The sequence below is a fragment of the Zonotrichia albicollis genome, unplaced genomic scaffold (assembly GCF_047830755.1).
Source record: "Zonotrichia albicollis isolate bZonAlb1 unplaced genomic scaffold, bZonAlb1.hap1 Scaffold_83, whole genome shotgun sequence".
Classification (NCBI taxonomy): Eukaryota; Metazoa; Chordata; class Aves; order Passeriformes; family Passerellidae; genus Zonotrichia; species Zonotrichia albicollis.
In genome coordinates, this window is record NW_027428460.1 from 241,839 (window position 1) to 265,689 (window position 23,851).

The window sequence follows — 23,851 nt, forward strand, 5'->3', positions numbered from 1 at the left end:
GCTCTTCCCACACTCCAAGCACTTGTGGGGATTCTCCCCATCATGAAGCTGCTCATGGACCACCAGAGCTTCAGCTCTGTCCACCTTCCTAGCTCAGGGAGGGTCTTTCCTCCTCAGAGCACACTGGGCTGAGTTTGGAGCCCCTCCTCCTGTGGAATCTCTGGGGAGTTTCCTCCTCGTTGGATTCCTGTGCTCTGGAGTCACTCATAAGAGCCTCTTCCTTGAGGTTCTGACATGGGGATTTTTTCCTCCATGGTCTCCATTCTCAGCTCCTTCTCTGGGGGAGGAAGGAAAAGGAGAGGATGGGATTTGCCTCTGTGCCAGAGGGAAGGGGAAGGAGATCCCCCCAGTGCATCCCCGATAGGATGGTGTTGGCAGCAGGGTTGTCCTGCAGTCAGGGGCCATGTTGGGCTGGGAGATGGAGCAGGAGAGACGGGGAAAGGGGCACTGACTTCCTCCTCACCTGCCTGGGTGTCCCAGGGATCCTTCCTTTTCCTCACAGCCTCCTTTTCCATCTGGCAATGGTTTGGGGATGGGAAATCCTGTTTTGGCAGAATAACAAGGGATGAGCACATTGAGATTTGTACTGGTTTAAAGGCAAACATGGGGAACATCTAAACCAGAATTGCAATTAAATAACAAAATGAAGATCAAGGCAATGATAAACTGCCTTAAACTGACAGAGCCAGGATATAACCTGACACCCTGTTGGTCAGGGTGGTGGCAGCAGTCCCATTAAGTGGTGGCTGCAGTCCTGTTAGAGTGATGAACGTGATTCTGTCCAAGCAGTGATCCTGTAGAAGGGTCTGGTCTTTCTCTGCAGAGGAAGAACCAGTGGTGGTTATGGAGCTCTTGTCCTCTGGCAATCCAGTAGGCAAGCTGCTCCTGGTTGTAGCAAGGCTCAGCTTATATCCAGGTAGGAATGCTTGGTTCCTCCCCCTGGGCGGAGCACCCCACAATGGGATGATGGAATTTTATCAGTCCTGCAGAGACACTCAATGGCCCATTAGCAGAAGATATCTCCCCTGGAGGGCATTATCAGGGCTGAGTCATGGAAGAGATAAAGAACCCTGCCCCACCTGTTTATGGCAGTTGATGAAGATGGGGATTGAAAACATGCATTTGGTTACATCTTGCATTGCAACCTGAAACAGTGGGGTAATCCCTGCTCAGGGGGTGAACACCACCCCCCTTACCCAAACTGGCTCAGGTGCAAAACCCCCACCCTGGGAAGGGCACACACACAGGGACAATGTCACACTTGCTCTGCTCCAGGGGAGGTCTCGGTCCCTTGTCGCTCATCTTTTCTCTTTCTTTCCATCTCTCTCTCTACCTCAGATTTACTGTTCAATAAAATTCATTTTGGATTTGGTCGCGTTAGCACCTTAATTGGTGCAGAGGCATCTCTCTGACAATTTTCCTAACCATATTGCCATATTATTTTGGCGCAGTGAGTTCAGGGCACTGTTCTCTGACCCTAAGTGCCTTTGACAACAGCATGGTTCCCTCCACTGAGGAGGTTGTGGTTCTTTCTGGAAGAACTCTTGGAAACTTGGACACAGTTGCTCCTTCCTCCTGGGGAACTTATGGGAGAAATTATGAGGAAAATGGCTTTTATGGGTGGCCAGTGTAAAGAAAATAATTTGTTGTGTTTCCTTATAAAATTGTTAAAATCACTGGAGGAGAGGGAGCAAATGTTACCAGTAAGACTGACAAGGTTCATTCACCCCACAGTGAGGAACACAAGACGGCTAAAAGTCCCACAAGAAGCCCAGCTCAAGTAGATAAATTTCCGAATAAGTCCTGAATTCCCAGGCTTGGGGGCTTTACCAAATGTGACAATCATTTTTCTCTTTATCCCTGTCACCTTTGTGACTGCTACACAGAGCTTTCCATTCCTTTTAATAATCTGTATTGGGCCAAATTTCCACTTTCCTGTTATTGGAACTGGCCAGCAGCTGAGCTGGAGCTGTGCAGGAAGCAATGAATATTGGAATTGCCACATCACTGCTTGGAATGTCGGTTTATTTATATTTGGGATTTGTTTTCGCTTTCATTCCAAGTTACTTGTGGGAAGAGCAAATATTCTTCAAAGTGATTTTGCAGAGTCAAGTTTGATTTCTGCCAAGTTTATTTTGTCCAGTGCTCAGAGGATTCTCAGAGGGTCTTTGTGCCTCTCGCCCTGGGGGATGGTTGGGAGGGGTTTGGGGGGGGGGGTTTCCTGTCCCTCTCACCCCAGGCCATTTCCCAGGGGGTCTCCATCATTCTCACCCAGGAAATGCCTGGGGGGTCTCCCTCCCTCTCACCCCTGTGCCAGGGGGTGCTCGGGGCAGTCTCTGTCCCTCTCAGCCCAGGGGATGCTCGGGGGTCTCTGTGCCCCCACCCTGGGGGATGCTCAGGGGGTCTCCATCCCTCTGGCCTCAGGCAACGCCTGTGCAGGGCTGGGGACCAGGGGCTCTGTGTCCCTCTCACCGCTGAGGGTGCTCGGGGCTGGGGGGGCTCTCCGACCTTCTCACACCTGCGGAGGCCGGGGGGGTCTCTGTCCCTCTCAGCCCTGCTGTGACCCCACCCAAACATCATCGGGGTCAGAGCGACAGAGACACCCCCAAACCCCCAGAAGGGCTGAACCTGGGATTTGGCTTGGGGCTGAGGATTTAGGAAGGGGCTGGAATTGGGGCTGGGTTGGAGTTGGGGCTGAGATTTGGATTAGAGCTGGGATTGGGGTTAAGGCGAGACATGGGATTGGCTTTAAGGCTGGGGTTGGGACTGGGTCTGGGGCTAGATAAGTTTGAAACTGGGATGTGATTAAATACAGAACAGTGAGTGTGTCTAAACATGGAGTGAGACTGAGACCAGGATTTGGGTCAGGTTTGGGATTGAGCTCACCCAGAGCCGGACAGGGGGGATGTCACAGTGGGAAGGTATGGGGAAAATCCTGGTTTGGGGAACAACAAGGTGTGAATGCCTTGGGTTGGGGATTCCTGCCATATACGTCCATTTCCAGAAGACACCTGATGTCCAAAAATCAAGAGTGAATCAAAAAAAGCCACCAGGAGTTTCCCATTTCCAGTCTCATCCCTCTTGGGTTATGGTTGGTCCCCCATCTCAGGGCTGGTGGGGATTCCATCGGTCCTGGGGATCCCTCCTCTCCAGGGTCCTGCTTTTGGATTCTGGGAGGTTCTGGGGTCCCAAGGTCCCCCTCTCCAGCCTCCCCTCAATCCAGCCACTTGGGGTTCCCCCTTCTTTCCACCACCCTGTCCTGGTTTAGGGCAAATTTGGTTGAAACCCTCCAAAAGGAGTTTCCTCTAGAATGCCGATTCAGCAGCCCCACCCTCAGCCAGTTTCGGAAAATATTTCCTTAGAGAAAAGTTGAAAAATCCTGTTATTTTACAGGCAAAGCATTTACCAGCACAAAACCTGAACAATATTAAGCAATAAAACCTCTTGCTGCTCCAAAATAGATGACAAACTCTGAAAGTCCCTCCTTGGGTTGTAGCTCCGCGCACTCAGTGTCTTATCAGTGCCTTATCAGTCTCTTATCAGTCCATCCAGCGCTGGAAATGCCTCAGCCCAGGCCCGTCCCAGTGGGCTTCAGGGAGGAGCTGCCAGTGGTGTGCTGGTTGTTCAGTCCAGAGCAGGTTTAAACAGCTCCAAAGAAAAAGAAAAACCACAGTCCAGGGAATTTCTCTGCCTCAGCGAGCTAAAAACTGACTAAAAGCAAAGGAGAGCTCTGTCCTGCTGTTAGTCCATCCAGCAGCCGGAATGCAGAGGAGTGAGTGCAGTTTCTGAAAACAAACTGCGGCTTCTTCCTCCTCCTCTTCGCTCTCAGAATCAGCCTTAAAGGTGCAGAACTCATTTCTGGGCTAAACAGACCGATGGGGGTACAAAGCATCATGAAGTCACCCCAGGACACCCCTGTCAGGGTCAGGGGGTCCGGTCCCCGCCTCATCTCCGGGCTGCCGGGGGTCCCCCAGCTCCGGTATCGCCCCTTCCCCTCTCCCCGTCCCGGGGGTCCCCTGTTCCACAGTCCCAGCTCTCACGGGGATCCCCAAAACCAATGTCCCGCCCCGTCGGTACAGGGCCGTCCCCACGTGGACCCCCCGGGACCCTCCCGAGGGGCGATCGCGCCTCCTCTGCCCCCGAAAAAGCTCCTCTTGGGGAGCCCGGAGATATCCGGGGCTCGAGTCCGGGATCTGCCGGCTCCGAACACTCTCCAAAAAATCCTCCTGGAGACCCCTGGCTGGAGCCGGGGCGAGCTCGGCCTCCGCCCTCACCTGCGGCTCGGGGCTGGGGGCGATGCTCCCGGGGCAGGGGGTGCTGCAGGCTCGGCGTGCGGGCGCTGCGAGCGCCGCGATTCTCCCGCTCCCGCTGCTGCTCCTCCTCTCCCTCCTCTTCCTCCCGCATTTCCTCCGCTCCCAGCCCGGGCCCCCCTTTCCCACCGCTCTGCCCCGCGGCCCCGCAGCACCGGCTGCTGGGTGGGGGAGCCCCCGATCGGCCCCAGGGCTGGGCAGGGGGCTCGGGGACCCCCCCGGGGCGGATCCGTCCCCCCGGCCCGAGCCCCAAATTCCGCTCCGGGACCGCTGGGCTCTGCGGGTCCGCCTGGCAACCGGTGAGTCATCGGCGGGAAAGGCTCTGGTTGGCTGGAAATTGTTTACCACGTCTTCTGATTGGCTGGAATTGTGAAGGGCGCTGCGCCCTGCCGGTGTCCCTGTGAGCTGCGGAGTCCAGGCGGGAGCCTTTTCCTGTTTCTTTCTGTTCTCTGACACCTCTTCCCGATTTCTTTCTCTCCCTTTATCCTCCTCATGTCTTGTTCTGTTCAGTCCATGTTCAATAATCGTCGGTTGCATTCCCACGCTCTCATTCGCTCCTTCACTGGGGCAGAGGCGTCTCTCCCTCGCTGGGTCGTAATCCATGGAAGGGTCCCTTCCCATTCCAGTCCTTCCAGGACTCGCTTCTATTTCCTCCCTCCCTCTGCTTCCAGAGGGGAAGGTGCTGGAAAATGTCCATCAAAGCCACCTTTGCTGTGTGCTCTGTGCTGGATCTTCTCCCCTTGGGAGAGAAGCTCCTTGGGAGGCACGGCAGGAGCAGCACCCTGGGAGCCTCGGGAATGCCCCTCTGGGATCCACGGCACACACTGCCAGGGTCTGGAATTCCAGTTCTCAGCTATGAAAAGATGTTCCTGCCCTTGAGGGCAAAGCTGTCAAGAAGGAGCCAAAAGCCAAGTGGAGCAAGATCCTACAGTGGCATTTCACTGCCAGCCTTCCTAACTTCACCCATGGCTGCTGTAGCTCCTGTATTGGGAATTAAATCCAGGCACGGTCTTTGGTGTGAGCTGCCCTGGGTCAAGGGAGACCCTGAGAGAGAAACAGAGCAGGGGAAGAGAGGCAGGAGAGAAAGGAGGGCACAAACACAGTCAGCTGAGAAGGTGGCACTCTGAAAACAGACCAGAACTGACTGAAAAGCAATATAACAGAAAGGAATAATTTTGCATCTTTTAGTTACTATCAAAATACAATTTCTTCCCTTTCTCACAAACCTCTTGCCAGTGTCATTCAGCAGGGCTCTCAGAAAGTCCTTAACTCTGGGTGGGCATTCCAAGCTGCAGCCACAAGGAAAGAGGGAATGGGGATTTTCCTGCTCCTGGGGAGTTTGACATCCTCACCTGAGGAGAGGAGGAGGCACCAGAAGAAAAGGGCAGCCGGGCTTCACCCTTCCTCTGGAAAGAGGGGGGGAAATCTCTCGTACTGTCTGCAGCTGCTCCCACAGGGATGTGAGGGCTGATCCCAGAGCCCCAGTGGTCACAGTCAGGGCTGCCCTCAGGGAATGCTCGCCTGGTATGGAGGGGCAGTGTGGGAGCACCTGGATCTTGGGGCACCCAGCTGCCCCTCATGTTTGGAGGTGCCTGAGGAGGGCTGGGATGATGCCAGGGACATCCTGCATTGACATCCCCCCTGTCCTGCCATGGGTGAGCTCAGTCCCAAACCTGACCCTGACCCTGGTCTCGGTCTCACTCCATGTTTAGACACACTCACAGTTCTGTATTTAATCTCATCCCAGTGCCTGACTCGTCTAGCCCCAGACCCAATCCCAACCCCAGCCCTAAAACCAATCCCATGTCTCGCCTTAACCTCAATCCTAGCTCTAATCCAAATCTCAGCCCCAACTCCAAGCCCAGCCCCAATTCCAGCCCCTTCCTAAATCCTCAGCCCCAAGCCAAATCCCAGGTTCGGCCCTTCTGGGGGTTTGGGGGTGTCTCTGTCGCTCTGACCCCGATGATGTTTGGGTGGGGTCACAGCAGGGCTGAGAGGGACAGAGACCCCCCCGGCCTCCGCAGGTGTGAGAAGGTCGGAGAGCCCCCCCAGCCCCTCCCAAGCATCCCCCAGGGTGAGAGGCACAGAGACCCCTTGAGCATCCCCTGGGCACTGGACAAAATAAACTTGGCAGAAATAAAACTTTATCCTACATAAAATACCTTGATGAATATTTGATTTCCCATAAGTCACATATGATGAAAACACAAATCCCAAACACAAATAAACTGACAATAGAAGCAATTCTGTTGCAATTCCAAGTTACATTGGTTCCTGAATAGCTACAGCTCAGCAGCTGCCAGGTTCCAATAAAAGCAAAGTGCAAATTTGGCCCAATACAAATATTATTAAAAGGAAGGGGAAACTCAGTGTAGCTGTCAAAAAGCTGACAAGGATGAAGAGAATAATGTTTCTAAGATTTGATAAAGCCCCCAAGCCTGTGAATTCCAGAGTTATTTGGGAATTTAGCTACTTGAGCTGGACTTTTTGTGGGACTTTCAGCAGCCCCTTATGTTCTTCACATTGGAGTGAATGAACCTTGTCAGTCTCGCTGGTAACATTTTCTCCCTTTCCTCCAGTGATTTTAACAAACTTTTCTAGGAAGGACAAGAAAATATTTTCTTTTTCACTGGCCACTTACAAAAGCAGTTTTCCTCATCATTTCTCCCATAAGTTCCCCGGGAGGAAGGAGGGACTGTGCCCAAGTTTCCAAGAGTTCTTCCAGAAAGAACAACAACATCCTCAGAGAAGGGAACCATGCTCTTGTAAAAGGCACTTGGAGTCAGAGAACATTGCCCTGAACTCACTGTGCCAAAATAATGTCACAGTATAGTTACTCAAATTGTTATAGAGATTCCTCTGCCCAATTAAGGTGCTAATGAGGCCACATCCAAAGTGTACTTTATTGAACAGTAAATCTGAGGTAGAGAGAGAGACGGAAAGAAAGAGAAAAGATGAGTGACAGGGAGAGAGACCTCCCCTGGAGCAGAGCAAGTGTGACATTATCTTCTGTGTGTGTGCCCTTCCCAGGGTGGGGGTTTTGCACCTGAGCCAGTTTGGGTAAGGGGGGTGGTGTTCACCCCCTGAGCAGGGATTACCCCACTGTTTCAGGTTGCAATGCAAGATGTAACCAAATGCAAGTTTTCAATCCCCATCTTCATCAACTGCCATAAACAGGTGGGGCAGGGTTCTTTATCTCTTCCATGACTCAGCCCTGATAACGCCCTCCAGGGGAGATATCTTCTGCTAATGGGCCATTGAGTGTCTCTGCAGGACTGATAAAATTCCATCATCCCATTGTGGGGTGCTCCGCCCAGGGGGAGGATCCAAGCATTCCTACCTGCATATAAGCTGAGCCTTGCTACAACCAGGAGCAGCTTGCCTACTGGATTACCAGAGGACAAGAGCTCCATAACCACCACTGGACCTCCAGAGGAAGACCAGACCCTTCTACAGGATCACTGCTCTGACAGAATCACATTCATCACTCTAACAGGACTGCAGCCACCATTTATTGGGACGGCTGCCACCACTCTGACCGACAGGGTGTCAGGTTATATCCGATTCTGTCAGTTTAAGGCCGTGTTTCTATATCGTTGCCTTGATCTTCATTTTCTTTTAAATTGTAATTCTGATTTAGACCCTCCCCAGGTTTGCCTTCAAACCAGTACAAAAAAACTCAATGTACTCATTCCTTGTTTTCCTCCCAAAACAGAATTTCCCAGTCCCAAACCTTTGCCAGATGGAAACGGAGGCTGTGAGGAACAGGAAGGTTCCCCGGGACACCCAGGCAAGTGAGGAGGAAGTCAGTGCCCCTTTCCCCCTCTCTCCTGCTCCGTCTCCCAGCCCAGCACAGCCCCTGGCTGCAGGACAACCCTGCTGCCAACCCCGTCCTGCTGGGGATGCACTGGGGGGATCTCCTTCCCCTTTCCTGTGGCACGAAGGCAAATCCCATCCTCTCCTTGTCTTTCCTCCCCCAGACAAGAAGCTGAGGATTGGAACCAGGGAGGACAAATCCCCACAGCAGAACCTTGTGGAAGAGGCCATTATGAGTGAGTTTAGGGCACAGGAATCCAACAGGGATGAAAATCCCCAGAGATTCCACAGGAAGAGGCGCTCCAAACCCAGCCCAGTGTGCTCTGAGGAGGAAAGACCCTCCCTTAGCCAGGAAGGTGGACAGAGCTTCAGCCAGAGTTTAGAGCTGGTGGTCCATGAGCAGCTTCATGATGGGGAGAAGCCCCACAAGTGCTTGCAGTGTGGGAAGAGCTTCAGGCAGAGACACCACCTGATCAGCCACCAGATGATCCACACCGGGGAACGGCCCTACAAGTGTGGGGAGTGTGGGAAGGGCTTCAGCTGCAGCTCCGCCCTTGTGACCCACCAACGCATCCACACTGGAGAGAGGCCCTACGAGTGTCCCCAGTGTCAGAAGAGGTTTCAGACCAGCGGATTCACACCGAGGAGCGGCCCTTTAGCTGCCCTGAGTGTGGGAAGGGCTTCAAGCACAACTCCACCCTCATCATCCACCGGCGCATCCACACTGGAGAGAGGCCCTATGAGTGTCCCCAGTGTGGGAAAAGCTTCACCACCAGCTCTCACTTGACCAGACACCAACGGAGGCACCGGTAAGGGAAGCCCTGCAAATGCCACAAATGCAGGAACAGCTTCATGCACCACTCCAGCTTCATCCCCCATTGGAGGGCCCACATTGGGAATATCCCTGGTGACCCAGTTTCTCTTTGGTCTATGCTGGGAAGACACCTGTCCCTTTTCCTGCCCATACCAGTGTCATGATGTGGCATTGAAAAACATGAGGGTCTTGCCATGGCTGTGTCATTACATTCACTCCCACGTCAGAGAATTTTCAGGTGCAGAAAAGGGACACACTCTCTCTCTCTCCCTGAGAAGAAGTGTGTCCTTTCCAGATAGGGGAAATTGTGGCCAGGAAGACCCAGTGAGTTGTGTTTTAGTTTTCCCAGTAAACTTCTTCATTTATCCCTTCTGTTATCAATATTGTTTCAGTTCTGTTTGTCCCTTATCTTGTTCCTGTTCCTAATAAATTGTTCTTATCCCAGCCCGGGATCTTTGCCTTTTGTGCTTTCCATGGGAGGCGAGAGGGCAGTGAGGGCAGCGAGGGCAGCGCGGTTTTAGCGGGGGCAGGAAGTTGGGGAATCCCATTCCTGAACCCCGGCCCATGGAAACCGAGCATCCCAGCTGCTCCCAGCCCTGGTGGCCATGGCAACAGCCTTGGGAGCGGGTCCCTGGCTGGGGCTGTGGGAACCTCTTCCCTCTGGTGCCCAGGGACAGGAGTGGAGGGAACGGCTGCAGCTGAGTCGGGGCAGGCTCAGGTTGGATGTCAGGAAAAGGTTTTTGCCCAGAGGCTGCTGGGGCCCTGCCCAGGCTCCCCAGGGAAGGGTCCCAGCTCCAGGGCTCTCTGAGCTCCAGCAGCGTTTGGACAGCGCTGCCAGGCCCAGGCTGGCATTGTTGGGGTGTCCTGTGCAGGGCCAGCAGTTGGACTGGAGGATCCTGATGGGTCCCTCCCAGCTCAGCCAATTCTGTGGTTCTGGGATCCCATGAGCCTGGGGATGGGGCTGCCAATGGTTGCCATGGCAACGGGCTGTGGCTGCAGGCCTGAGCTGGTGTCCATGGCAACCACCCCTGGCATGGGATCTCCATGGAGCTGCTGAGGGACTGACCATAGCAACAGGGGGCTGGTGATGGTTGCCATGGAAACTGACCATAGCAACAGGGGGCTAGTGATGGTTGCCGTGGAAACTGAACAGAACAACAGGAGGCTGGTGATGGTTGCCTGCTAAGGATCAGATTTGTCACAGGCCCTCAGAGGGGTTCCATGGGAACTTTCCAGGAGTCTCCAGGCTGTTCCAGAGCTGGAATGTCACAGGCACAGACAGGGGCTCCATGGACACCTCCCAGGGCTTTCTGGGGATGGTAAAGAGCCCTGTGGTCAGAGGCAGTCACAGCCATTCCATGGTGACATCCCAGGGGACCTTGTGCTGCCAAGGCACTGATCTGTCACAGGCACTCACGGGGGCTCCACAGTGACATCCCAGGAGTCCCCAGGCTGTCAAAGGGCCAGGATGTCCCAGACACTCACAGGGTACCGGTCATGGGCAGATATATTCATATAAATATGTATTCTCTATTATGGTAATGATTAGACCAAATTGCCTTAATCAGAAATATTTATGCCAGGATGTAAGAGATGCAAAATATATTATACAGAGCACTAGGAAATTACTTCACAGCAACTGTGTTAAGCAAAACCTGTAATTAAGCAGAGACTGAAGTCACTCCCCCAGACCAATGACCAAGGGCAATTCCCTTTGGCTCAACCTGGAGCAGTGACCTTGAGGGTGTCCCCACCGCTGGGAGGAATCCCCACACCCCTCAAGAAGGGAAATGTCAGGAGACGCTGCCATTAAAATTTGGGACGGGGCTTTTCTCATCTGAGGTGCTGCCCTGTCAGTCAGATGTGCCCAGGCTGGGCCAGCTCAGCAGCTCTGCAGAAGCTCTCAGTGGTGTCACTTGGTTGTTCCTTTCTCTGGGGATTTTTCCACCTCTGCCACCGCTTCAATTCCCTCTGAGGAATCTGAAATTTGGGATGGAGGTGTCAGGCTGGTTTCAGCATTATTCACCCCTAAAGCAGTGTGACTCCCTTCCTTCATTTCCCACTGGGGGCTTTGCAAACAGGGCCTTGCTGGGGTTGTTGGAGCCCATTGCAGGCAGAGCCTCCTGCTCCAGCAGGAACTGCCTTTCCTGTGCCATGAGCAGGGCAGGTCCCGCTGCAGGAAAAGCCCCAGGCCAGCCCCAGCACAGGGAAGGGCTCGGGCACAAGGGCAGAGTGCCGTGCTGGGAGCTGTGCCAGGGAGAGCCTGAGGCACCAAAGGCACCTTGGCAGCAGCAGCTGCTTGCAGGCCATGGCCAGAAGCCTCCCTTGGCAGCCCGGCCTGGTGGCCACCACTGCAGAGCTGCTGCCCCAGGGCTCATTCCTGGCTGGGCTCTGAAAAGCCACTTCTGCTCCAGGAGCCTGACTGGGAAGCCATTGGCCCCAGCACCCTGGGGACAAGATAGTAATGACAAAACTCTTCATGGCAGCAGAGCCAAGGCAGGGGCAGAGGAAAGGGCAGAGCCAGGCCCAGGGGACAGGGCTACCATGGTGATGGCTGTGAGGCCACTGCCCCTGCAGCAGCCTGGCTGCCCTCAGCAGACATTCTGGCCAGAAGCCTTGTGAGGGCACCCAGCACATCAGAGAACCCACAGAAGAGGAATTCTGTCCCTGGGGATGAGAGGGTTTCACTGGGTCAGGCTGCACAAAGTTCCTGCTCCTAGAATGGGAATTCCTGTGATGGGAAATCCACTTCTCTGGAATAACTGTTGCAGTTTTGTGCCATTCTTATAACTGTAAAATATTTCCTCCTTCTTACAAATGTAAATCCACCCTCATTCAGTTTAAAGATATTGACCTTTCTTCCGTCACTGCAAGATTTGGGAGAAAATAACTTTGATCACTATTTTTCCATTTTCACAGACTTTGGAGAGGACACAAAATCTTCCAGGATGGAGGCCTCATCACATAACCAGGATGTAGAAGCTGATAGCTCTGGGGTCAGTGGGGCAGAGACTGAGGACAGAACAGGAGTAGCCTGGGAGGCATGGAAGGGTGAGATTCTGGAGCTTTTCTTCATAGAGGATATAAGCATGAGAAGAAAAAAATGGCACCAAGGGCAGCTGGGGAGGCCCAGACTGAACACCATAGGTCATAGGGACCTTCCCACTGTTTGTTGACTAAATTCCACACCCGAACCTTCGCTCGGGGCTGATGTGCGTCGTCTGCAGCCTGCAACAAGAGATGGTGATTCAAAATGACAGGATTATTTGAGTTCTGTGGCACAGTGAGATGACTGATTGTGCACAAAGCTTTTGCCAACCGACTGTGCGGGGTTTCACCCTGCATTCCCCGTTTTTGCAGAACCTGCTTCAGAGTACCATGAGCGCATTCTACAAGAGCTTTACCAGTTGGAGAATGAGGGATACCAAACTTGTGCGAGACACCCCACAACTGCAGGAACTGCCGCACCTTTTGCAATGCACAAGCAGGACCATTGTAGGTTTTCACAGCAGAAGGTATGCCCAGAACAGCAAAGGCCTGCCTCCAGTGGGCAAGGACATCACGGGCCTTCTCCCCAGTGTGAGCCGAAGCCCACATCGCAGAGGAGAACGTGTCCACCGTGACATGCACATACTTGAGCCGGCCAAACTCGGCAATCTGGGTGACATCAGTCTGCCAAAACTCCAAGGCCCTAAGGCCTCTGGGGTTTACCCCTGCCAGCAAAGGCAGAGCAAGTGCAAGGCAGTCATCACATGACTCGACAATGTCACCAGCCTCAGTTGGTGTCAGCTGAAACTGCTTCTGCAGGGTATGTGCATTCTGGTGGAAAAACCCACAGGATGCCTCGGACTGCGCGAGTGTATCAGGCTGAGGCGCTACCCACGCTGGGTTAGCCAACTTGTCAGCCCTCGCGTTACCTTCTACGATAAAACCTGGCAAATCGGTGTGACTCCTCACATGCAGAACATAAAATGGATGAACTCGGGCCTGAATGGCACACCACAAGGTCTTCAGTAAATGAAACAAGGCAGGATTACTGACCTCCTTCAAAACCGAATGTGCGACCCAACCGCTGTGCGATGTCAGCCACATAGGCGGAATCCGTGACCAAGTTGAAAGGTTCCTGGGAAAATTTCTCAAATGCCATGACAGCAGCCCTCAATTCAACCAATTGGGCTGACCCATCCTCATGGCCTTCCAGAACCTGCCACTCAGATCCATCCCTCCAGGTGACAATGGCCTTTCCCGTTCTCCCTGAACTGTCAGTGAAGACGGTGGGTCCTTGCACGGGTTCCTGACTATTCTTGGGCCTCAAAGAGATTTGTGTGGATTTCGCCATATGCAACAGCCTATGGCTGGGCACATGATAAGTGATCTGCCCTGAAAAATTTTCCAGAGCACTCTGCAGGGACACACTGTTTGCAAAGCTCCAGTCAAAATCCTTCCGTTGTACCAGGAGTATGATCTCTGCAGGATCCGCACCCATCAATTGCAAACACCGTTGTCAGCATTTGATTATCAAGCGAGCAATTAGCTCAAACAATGTAGTTGCCGTCTTCTGCGGCTGATGAGGCAGGAAAACCCATTCCAGAACGTGCAAGGAATCAGACCATTTGTCACTCCACTGACCAATGATACCTGTGGGATGCAAATCTGGAGTGGTGATGAACACAGTGACATACACGGAGGGATCAATGCGATAAACCTGACAAGCCGGAACAGCTTGCTGAACCACCTCCAATGCCTTACTCGCCTCAGGGGTCAGTGTGCGAGGCGACTTTAGATCAGAGTCTCCTTTCAACAAATCATACAGAGGAGACAGCTGTGCATTGGTTAATCCCAAATACGGACGTAACCAAGTGATGACATCTACCAATTTCTGAGCATCATTCAGTGTCTTCACAGAATGCACAAATTGCACCTCCTGGTGACAGATTGTCCATTCCAGAATCTTGACCCCCAAGTACTTCCAAGGTGATTCCTGTTGGACCTTTTCTGGAGCCACCTGCAGTCCATGGGCATGCAAAGCATCGAGCAGCCGAGGCTGAATCCTCAGCAGCTCATCCTGGGTGGATGCGGCCACCAAAATGTCGTCCATATAATGATACAGACGCGCATCAGGAAACTGCTTGTGAACTCAAGACAAGGCATGGGCCACATACCATTGGCATATGGCAGGAGAATTACGCATGCCCTGAGGCAATGTCCTCCATTGATATCTCTGTGCGGGCTCAGCCTCGTTAATCGCTGGCACCGAGAAGGCAAACTTCAGTCTATCATCGGGATGCAAAGGAATCGAAAGGAAACAATCCTTCAGATCCACAATGAGGACCGGCCAGCCTGCAGGAAGCATGGTAGGCGATGGCATGCCCGCCTGCAATGGTCCCATGCTTTCCATCACGGCATTGACCTTCCGGAGGTCTTGCAACAACCTCCATTTCCCAGATTTCTTTCTGATACAGAAGACAGGAGTGTTCCAAGGACTGTTAGAAGGCTCCAGATGACCCTGGTCCAACTGCTCCTGCACCAAATTCCGAAGGGCGACTAATTTATCATCAGTGAGGGGCCACTGCTTCTCCCAAACGGGTTTGTCCACCAGCCACCGTATAGGAGGCGTAGGACACTCTGCGCCCTTCACTGCAGTGGTCCCCATTAAAAATCCGTCCCGATACGCACCCCCGAGGCAGACAGAACATCCCTCCCCCAGAGGTTGGCAGGAGTAGAAGTAACATGAGGCCTAACCCAGGCCATCTGTCCCTCTGAGTTCGTGACCAGCACGGGCTGCTGGGCCACGTAACATTGCGCCGTCCCTCCCAGGCCGGCGACAGATGTCGCCACCGGATCCAGGGGCCACTCCGAGGGCCAGGTGGCAAGGGAGAGAACAGTGACGTCAGCACCGCGGTCGAGAAGCCCGTGGAGGTGGATTTCCGACAGTGTCGCACCAGGAACGGACAGGGTACACAGCATCTCGGGACGGTCCTTGGTCAGGACAGCAGTCCAGTGAACCTGAGGTGGCCCGGTGGATCCAAAACCACCAGCTCCACGTGACCGGTCAGCTGTCCTGTGAAGAGAAGACTTAAAAGGCACAACTTGAGCAAGCCGTGTCCCTTTTGGGATTGTGACAGGGGGAGTGGGTGTGGAGACCATGGCACAAATCTGTCCTGTAAAATCTGCATCAATGAGCCCCAGGTGCACAATGAGGCCCTGAAGGGTGGCACTGGACCTCCCCATAAGGAGAGCACTCATGCCCCCACCCAAGGGACCAAAGGCATCCAGGGGAACCTTGCGTATCTCAGACGAGTCTAAGACAACTGTTGCTGCGGTGCAGACGTCCACACCTGCTGATCCGCGGGTGCTGGCTGCAAGCCGGCAAAGGAGACCTCCATCGGTACCTGGGTCTGGAGAGAAGCTTGTGTCTGAGCACGCCCCTCCTGCTGCGCGCTCCGCTTCACGTTTCCCGAACCCAGTAAAGCCTGGCCATTAGCATGAACAGTCGCCTTACAAACGTTAGACATGTGATTCGGCCTACCACACTGACCGCACAGGAACATGGGGAATTTGACCTTCTGCACCTTCTTCCCCTGCTTCCTGCTGGCCTGCGCATTCCCCTGCTGTGGCCGCCCGCCCTCCGGTGCTGCCCAGACCGGCTGCACAGCGGCAGCCACAGCAGCCAACTTCTGACGCGAAGGAATGATGTTTGCACAGGCTTCTGCCATCTCCCAGATACTAGGATCACCAGGCATGGCCGCTATAACCTTATTACGGGCTTCATTACAATTGCACTTGACAAGGTTTGCAATCGTAACTTCCCTCGCCACAGGATCAGGCACCTGCCTCTCCACGGACGCAATCAACCTTCCCACAAATACCATAAAAGGCTCATCATCCCCCTGGAAAACGGTTGAAAACGGCTGCTTCAGAGCAGCCATTTCCAGGGTCTGCACAATCGCCCCTATGCCCAGCATTTTGTATTGCTGAAGCACGAGGGGATCGTATCCAACCTGTCCCTGAACATTCTCATAACGGTCCGTCCCCATCAGCATGTCAGCAACAACCCTACGCCTGGGGTCCTCTGGCGCCAGCGCAGCATTCCGCTTCACCACTTGGGCCGCCAGACAAGCCCACTTGGTCTCAAAAACACCAAATTGCACAGGGTCAAAAAGAGAATGTGCCACACAACGGACATCGTGAGGTGTCAGCACGTCCTGATCAAGCCTCCAAAGAATGTGCATAACCTCAGCAGACCCCAAACCATGCTGAGCAACCGCTTCACGGAGTTCCTTCTCCTGCTTATATGCAAGGGGTTCATAGGTGTTATGAGTGACGCCCCTGAGCACAGGGAAAGCCTGGGGACCCCCTGGCACAGCCACCGCACCTGCTGTGTCCCGAGCCTTGGGCCCCCCAGAGACAAGAGGGAGTGACTGACCAGGAGCCGGGGCAACACCACTCGTCCCTGCGCCCCCTGCAGCACCGGCAGAGCCAAAGGAATCCGCCCCGCGACCCTGCAGATGCCGTGAGGAGAGATGTTCATTTATCTCGTCGGTCTTGGTTTTTGCCTCTGGCCAGAAACGTTCAGGGTACCTCGGACGCACGGTCACCTGGCACGCAGGAAGCGTCCAAAGACCTGACAGGAAAGCGCCATGGCCCCGGGCACCCACCGGCCTCCCGCCGGCCGTGTCAGCAGTTGCACTAAAGGTAAACACCCCAGTCCCCTGCTGCGCTGCAGCCCCGCCATGGGTCACCTCGGCGGCCGCAGCTGCCGGCACGGCCCGCAAATCTGACACGGCGCCGGAAGAAACCGGGGCGGCCAAGGACGAGACCGGTGCGAGGCCCCCATCCCCCGATAAGGGGGCAGGCTGGGATGCTGAGGGAGGCACGGCCCGCGGAGCCGCGTCACTGCGGGGCGGCACAAGGGAGCCGGGTACGCCCCCTATGAGAGCCCGCCCCAAGTCGCAAGGTCCCGCAGCGGGCACCGCCCCCACCGAGCGGAGAGGGACGGGCTGCCCGCCCACCGGAGCGGGGCCGGTCGGAGTACCGACTGACGCCCCGCCCCCGGCTGCCTCCACCGGCTGCGCATGCCCAGCAGGCTGCGCAGACCCAGAGGCGGGCAACGTCCCGCCCCCGATTGCCTCCACCGACTGCGCATGCCCAGCAGGCTGCACAGACCCGGAGAAAGGCGAATTCGCTCCCCCCGCTGAGGAACCCGACTCGGGGGCGGGAGAGCCCACCCCCACCGCGTTCGGGGGAACGTGGTGGACACGCCGCAGTTCGGACAACAAGTCGTCACCGCAGCAGCCTCAAGTCGGGGCGGAGGCTGACCCTTAAAGGCCGGGAAGGCACACAGAGAGGGCAACCCGTTCCCCGCCCCGCCACCCGCAAAGGGCGAGGCGGGGCGAAGACGGCCCACCGAATGCAGAGAGCCCCCCGGACCCGGGACCCGTTGGCTGTGAGCCCAACCCACCCCGGGCAGATAATGGCCACTCCCCAGCACACCGTCGTGGGGCGGGGAGGGGGACTCCACATCACACAGGAGCTCAATCTCCTCCTCATCCACATCCGAGATAGAAGGGCTTCCCTGGGAACTCTGAGGGGTACAAGAACCAGACCCCCGCCAAAGCTCCTCACATTTCTTCCACTGCACCAGCAGCGGTCCCACGTCCACACTGCAATCATCAAAGAGGGCCTCCATGAGGTGGACCCCCAGGAGAGACCACTCCTGCTTATCAAACGCCTTCGCAGGGTCCGAAAAAAACCCTCGCTCTCGGGCCCACAGAAGCATTCTCTCCAAATCATCCCAGGAAACAGACACCTGTTTACACTCCAGGACCCCCCTCCAGAGATCCAAAATGAGGGAATCATCCTGGAAAACCACAGAGGTTTCCATTGCCCCAAGAAGAGCAGGCAAAGTACCAAAAAGAGGGGGAGAAAATGTCACCAATCTCGCAATCTGCTGTCCGTGTCTCAGCCTTGGCTGCAGTACACTTCGGCAGTCACCAGATGTCGCTGAAGGACACGAGAGAACACAAGCACACCACCACTCAAGGTGAAGGGAAAAAAAGGGAAGTTTTATTCTCTGACTCCAATATTTATAGTTTTACAAAAGTGACAGTGGATTGGAAGGTGACACTGACATCTCTGCAATGACACTGGTCAAACCAACAGTCCATCAACTCTCTTCTCCTCCATAAAGGAATGAAAAACAATGAGTTATTTACAGAAAGTGTGTGAGAGAATTCACTACAAGAATGTCAACATCAGAAGGCTTAGAAAATCTTAAAAAACCAGGGTGACATTTAAAACTTCTATTTTTTCTACATCTTAAATTCTAGAAGGTGAAACTTTAGTCCAATTAGCTTAATATGCCTGTGCTTTATATTATAAATCTGCAATCTCGCTTGTGCGCCTAAGTTTGGAAGCCCTTTCCAAGGTCTCAGCCCAAATCCTGTGTTTAACTCTAGGCCTTGGCTAACAGGCCCAAAGATCTGAGAAGCCCCTGCATTTCAGTTTCCAACAACACTGATGCTGTCAGTTCCAGAGTGCCCAGGATGCGTGTTGCAAGTCAACTCTGTCAGGATCAAGGCGGCTGCCAGGGGGCTGCTTGTGGCTGTGGGAATCCATAAAGTTAGAGGGTTTTTAGGAAATGGTTAAAGAAGAGTATTTAGGCCTCAGGATGTGGCCCGAAGTTCTGTTACGGCAGAAAAGTTTCCCAAGCAGTAGACCTGACAAATAACAATAGGACTTTGTAGATTTGGCTTTAGGATGGCAACAAGTTTATTTAATGTATATCTTTAGAAGGTTATTATGAATAGAGCTCTGTTCTTTGTCTTTTATGAACCAGTCTTTGTTCTAACTACTATTACTTATGTTTTATAAGGATTAGATGGAAAGCTTGTCAATATGTCTTGTTTTGGTGTGATTGGTTGAAATCTAAACTGAGATGATTTTATGTCATTCCGTTTTACCCCACCTTCGGGGGCATTTCCCATTAGGCCAGCATGCTGTCAACATCTAACAATGTTCTGAGGCTGATGTAATAATAATAAAAAAAGGCTGGTCTAAATTTGTCCAGTGTGGTCCATATTTGGACTTTTTGCCGCGACAAGTGGGTTCCTCTCTTAAGACATGGGTTCCTGACACCATTGGATCTATAGCTACCCTGGTGCCACGACAGGATTGTGTCCCAGATTTTGTCTGGGAGCAGTCTTTGGATATAGGGAATTTTTGAGGTGGATGCCCAGTCTTGGCCATGGGCAATTGGACCAGTTGGGAGTGACTGAGACTACACTGAGGGCAACTGGGATTGACTGGGACCATGCTGGGGGAGACTGGGATCAGAGTGGACTCATACTGGGATCATACTTGGAGTGACTGGGTCTATGCTAGGGGCCACTGAGAGCAAAAGGGATGAGACTGGGAGCAACTGGCAGCAGCTAGGACCATGCTGGGAGCAACTGGGATCATCATGGCATCAGCCTAGGACCATACTGGGAATGACTGGGTCTGTCCTAGAGGCAACTGGGATTATACTGTGAGGAAATGGGACCAAGCTGGGGCAAATGGGATCATACTGGGAGCAACTGGCACCACACAGAGGGTGGCTGGGCCATTCTGGGATCACACTGGAAGTTACTGGGAGCAGGCTGAGGGCAACTGGGACCATGTTGGGGCAACTGGGATATACAGGAAGTGACAGGAATTATGCTGGAGGTGACTGGGAGTGGCTGTGAGGAACCTGAATCATGCTGAAAGCTACTGGGATCAACTGGGAGTGAGTGGAATCACACTGGGGGCAACTGGGATATAGTGGGAGAGACCAGAAGTGACTGGGGATCTGAGAGGAGCCATAAAGGAAGTTACTGGAATAATACTGGGAGTATCTGGGAATGACTGGAATCATACTGGGAGTGATTGGAATCATACTGGGTGACTTGGAGTGTCTGGGACCATACTGGGGGCAAATGGCACCATACTGAGAGTGACTGGGTTCATACTGGAATCATACTAGGAAGGACTGGAACCATACTGGGAGTCCCTGGAACTATATTAGGGGTAAATGGAAATAGCTGGGACCATGCTGGGATCATACTGGGAGTGATCAGGATGATACTGGGATCATACTGAGTGTAACTGGAAGTGACTGGGACCATCCTGGGTGTGACTGGGAGCCACAGGGCCCATGGTGGGAGTGACCTGGGGGAAACTGGGGGTTCCCAACCCCAGCTGGGGCTCAGGGTTGTTCTGCCCCCGGGCTGCCCCAGGTCCTGCTACCAGAATAGTTCCAGTTGTTCCCAGTTCCTCCCAGTATGATCCTAGTTGTCCCTAGAATAGTCTCAGTCCTTCTCATCATAGTCCCACTCACTCCCACTTGCCCCCAGCATAGTCCCAGCTGTTCCCACTGTGGTTCCAATTCCTCCCAGTATGGTCACAGGCATTTCCAGTATATCCCAGTTCTGGTCCAGTAAGGTTCCCTCAGAATGATCCCAGTCTTTCCCAGTAACTCTCACTTGCCTCTAGCATGATCCCAGTTTCTGGCGGTTGCCCAAAGTGTAGTACCAGTTGCTCCCAGTATGATCCCAGTTGCCCCAGTTGTGTCCTTAGTCCCCTCAGGATGGTTCCAGGACTTTCCAGTTGATTCCAGTTGCTCCCAATGTGTCCACATTTTCCTCCCAATATTGATAGTGGAACCCTGGAAAAAGTTAAAGATAGAATCTAAAATGTTAGGCTTTGTGCTTTCCCAGATCAACTGCACCTGCGTAAGCAGTATGATAAATTATATAATTGTTAGATGTGATGATTGTTTAGTAATTAAATGTAATTCTTATATAACCATAAGAAGAATAGTGAGAAACTATGTTGGAAATTCAGAGAGGGGCTAAATTTATGTATACAATAGAACAATATAAGTTTAATAATTAACATGAAAGTTATGTAATTATAGAGTATAAAACATGATCATTTCGGATGTATGGTCGGAGTCAGATTTGGGTTGAATATACCCCGATTCCCAGAGCTCTTAATAAAAAGCACCGCATATAATCGCTCAGTGATTATGTGTTTTTGAACGCTAACATTTTGGTGACCCAGATGGGCCCCTTGTGAGTGCTGCTGAGCGAGTTCGCGACTCGATCACGCTCCAGCCAGCACCGAGGGATTCTCGGGGAGCCCCAGCCAGCACCGAGGGATTCTCGGGGAGCCCATCGGCCGCGACCGCTTCCGCCGCTCACAAACGTCTCCGGGAGAAAGGTAAGGTGCTTTTTACTTTGGTTTGGATGCCTGCCAATAAGACGCAGCGAAAGCTACGCTTGGTTGGGCTAAAGGAATTCCTGTTGGTGTAAGCCTAGGCGCCGTTCCGTAAGACAATTGCGAAAGCGTTGCGGGTTCGGCATTTGTGGTATTTTTGAAATGGAGAAACTTAAAGGGATTTTGGGCAGTAACACCCCTATCCTGCAAAATTCTCCTTTGGGGTGCTTATTAGCACATTGGAAACAAGGTAACTTTGGGGAAGGATTACGTAAAACTAAGTTGATTGATTATTGTAATTCATGGTGGCCAGAATATGCCTTGGAGAATGGTGAAAAATGGCCAAAATACGGTACCCTGCAATATAACACTATTTTGCAGTTAATGTAGTTTTGTAAACAAGAAGGAAAATGGGATGAAGTCCCATATGTTGATCTGTTTTTCTACTTACGGGGAAAGCCAGAATGGCAGGATGAATGTGGATTATTAATGGTTAAAACATCTGCACAGTGTGGGGTTTGTGAGGAACGTTGTTTAGAACACTTGGCGTTAAGAGAAAGGTTGAGTAGGGAAAATTATACAGATATTGATTTACAAGTAGCTCCAATAGGAACAAGAGAACCTAACCCTATCCCACCTGTTTAATCTGTCCCTATCCCACTACCTGCTCCTCACCCACCTAGCCCTGAACCTGTTTCATCCAGTCACCTTTCCCTCTTTATCCTCCTCTCCCATCATCACCCGATCCCTCTTCCTCGGAAGATGAGCAAAACCTAACTGTGATAGAAAGGGGAAAGAGGTATGCGAGTGAAAAAGATAGCAATGGTAATGAATCAGGGACCCCAATAGCCCATAGAACCCGGGGTCGGGCAAAGCTTGCTCCAGTTGTGCATAGAGATGGCATAAGGAAACAAAAACGGACTGTGATTGCCCCCTTGCATCAAGGTGTCGGAGTGGAAGGGCCAGTATTTGTAAAAGTGCCTTTTTCCCCGTCAGACTTAGTCATTTGGAAACAGTCAGCCAGAACTTATAGAGAAAATCCTGATAAAATGGCACACGTAGTAAAAATGGTTATGAAAACTCAAAATCCTGACTGGGATGACATATAAGTAATATTAGATACTCTGATGGATTCTACTGAAAAAGAAATGGTACTTAGGGCAGCCAAACAGAGGGCAAGAGAAGATATTAGAAATGGGCTGGTAACAGGGAATTTAGATGTGAATTTCCCAATTGAGGATCCAAATTGGGACCCTAATTTATTATGCGATATGAGGAGATTACGGAAATATCAAGAGTGGATCCAAATAGGAGTACAGAATGCTGTGCCCAAAACTATAAATTGGTCCAAGCTATATGAGGTTCGACAGGAAAAGAAGGAATCTCCCACTGCGTTTTTGGAGAGGCTTTAGGGGGTAGCAAGAAAATATACAAACCTCCAAATGGATACAGAGCAAGCAAAGGTTCAGCTCGCTCTCATATTCTTGGGCCAATCACAGGACGACATCAGTAGAAAATTGCAAAAATTAGAAGGGGAAGAATTAAGGAATTTGAATAAGTTACTTGAGGTTGCTTGGAAGGTAAATAACAATCGGGAAAAAGAAGCTGGTAAAAGGCAGCAGCAGAATCTTTTGGCAGTAATACATGGGAAAAGGAACCCAAATTTCAGGGAACGTAACAGGAATGGTCGGGGTAGGAGACCAGTTACCCAAGGGTTAAGCCTGAATCAATGTGCATATTGCAAGGGGGTGGGACAGCTGATAATTGATTCCTCAGAGGAGTTTCCTATGTCAGCAAGAGCCAAGGAATGGAAAAAGGATAATCCCAATATATAGCAGAGAAGACGATTGATAGCCTTGCTTTAACTGGGCAATATCCACTGCTAATTATGCCAACATCTTTGAATGCAAGGTTTAATACACTTTGTGTCTTCATTAGGAATCTCAAAAGGGCATGTTCAGTGATTGGCAATGTCAAAGGCCCTTTAAAGAGCATTTGAATAAAGCAGATCTCCAGCAATAGGGAATTTAGTTTAGCAAATATTTTGATCTCTTTTTCAAATAAAGGAATTAACCATAAATTAGGACAACTTTAGAAAGAGCAGATGTTCTCTCTGAGATTTAGTAGGAACAGACAGCTGTTCCTCATGTTCAGTAGTCACCGATGTCTTTAATTGCATTTAAACTCAAAGGAATTCCCATTTTAAAATGGGTACCATAACCCTTTCCTGCTTAGCAGATTTGGTTTTGGGTACTTGCAGGAGCTCTTTCAATGTTGATGACTGCTGGTGGTGGATTAACAGCATAGAGAAAATGAAGTCTCTTCCACCACAGAACATTAAATGGCTGCTAGATAACATTTTGTCTGATCAGAAAATAAGAATGGTCTCCAGAGCATTTCAGGTTTTCATCTCTTAGCCAAATCTGCCATGCAAGAAGCCTGTTGGTAGTAAGTTTTTGTCTGTGTTTGATACAGTTCAGTTCAGAAAATGGGCAGAGATATTTCAGAGACAATATGAGAAAACACTCATGTTTTGGTTACATTTCAGTCCCCTGTATAGCATTTTTCCTTCTCTGTGCTCCTGTTTCAGTGGACATTATAAGAAAAAATGCCATTAACATTGAGAGGGGAAGTGGCATTAAAATGTGGAGATGCCCAAATGCCAGGGCAA

At 52.0% G+C, this 23,851-nt stretch overlaps 2 protein-coding genes across 2 annotated transcripts in view; one reads left to right on the plus strand and one right to left on the minus strand.

Annotated features, from left to right (window-relative positions):
* Positions 1-568: 568 nt before the first annotated feature.
* LOC141728039 (uncharacterized) lies at positions 569-17,629 on the minus strand. The gene is made up of 3 exons (XM_074534337.1): positions 17,434-17,629; positions 16,367-17,236; positions 569-5,354 (listed from the first exon to the last, which is right to left on the minus strand). Exons 1-3 carry the CDS (start codon positions 17,627-17,629, stop codon positions 5,236-5,238), a joined length of 1,185 nt encoding a protein of 394 aa, XP_074390438.1. The 3' UTR covers positions 569-5,235.
* Positions 17,630-20,358: 2,729 nt separating this feature from the next.
* The window catches only part of LOC141728040 (serine/threonine-protein kinase pim-1-like), a 30,492-nt gene continuing 26,999 nt past the window's right edge, over positions 20,359-23,851 (plus strand). The window contains exons 1-2 of the mRNA XM_074534338.1: positions 20,359-20,398; positions 21,078-21,183. Of these exons, the coding sequence (XP_074390439.1) occupies positions 20,359-20,398; positions 21,078-21,183 (146 nt within the window). The remainder of the gene's footprint in view (positions 20,399-21,077; positions 21,184-23,851) is intronic.

Coding starts and splice junctions, on each gene's coding strand:
- LOC141728039 (XM_074534337.1), bottom strand. CDS start 17,629: ATGGAGGCCCTCTTTGATGATTGCAGTGTGGACGTGGGACCGCTGCTG. Junction 17,237..17,433: donor CCCCTCCCCGCCCCACGACG/GTGTGCTGGGGA, acceptor CCCCGACTTGAG/GCTGCTGCGGTGACGACTTG. Junction 5,355..16,366: donor TGGTGTTGCCCCGGCTCCTG/GTCAGTCACTCC, acceptor TTTCTCTCTCAG/GGTCTCCCTTGACCCAGGGC.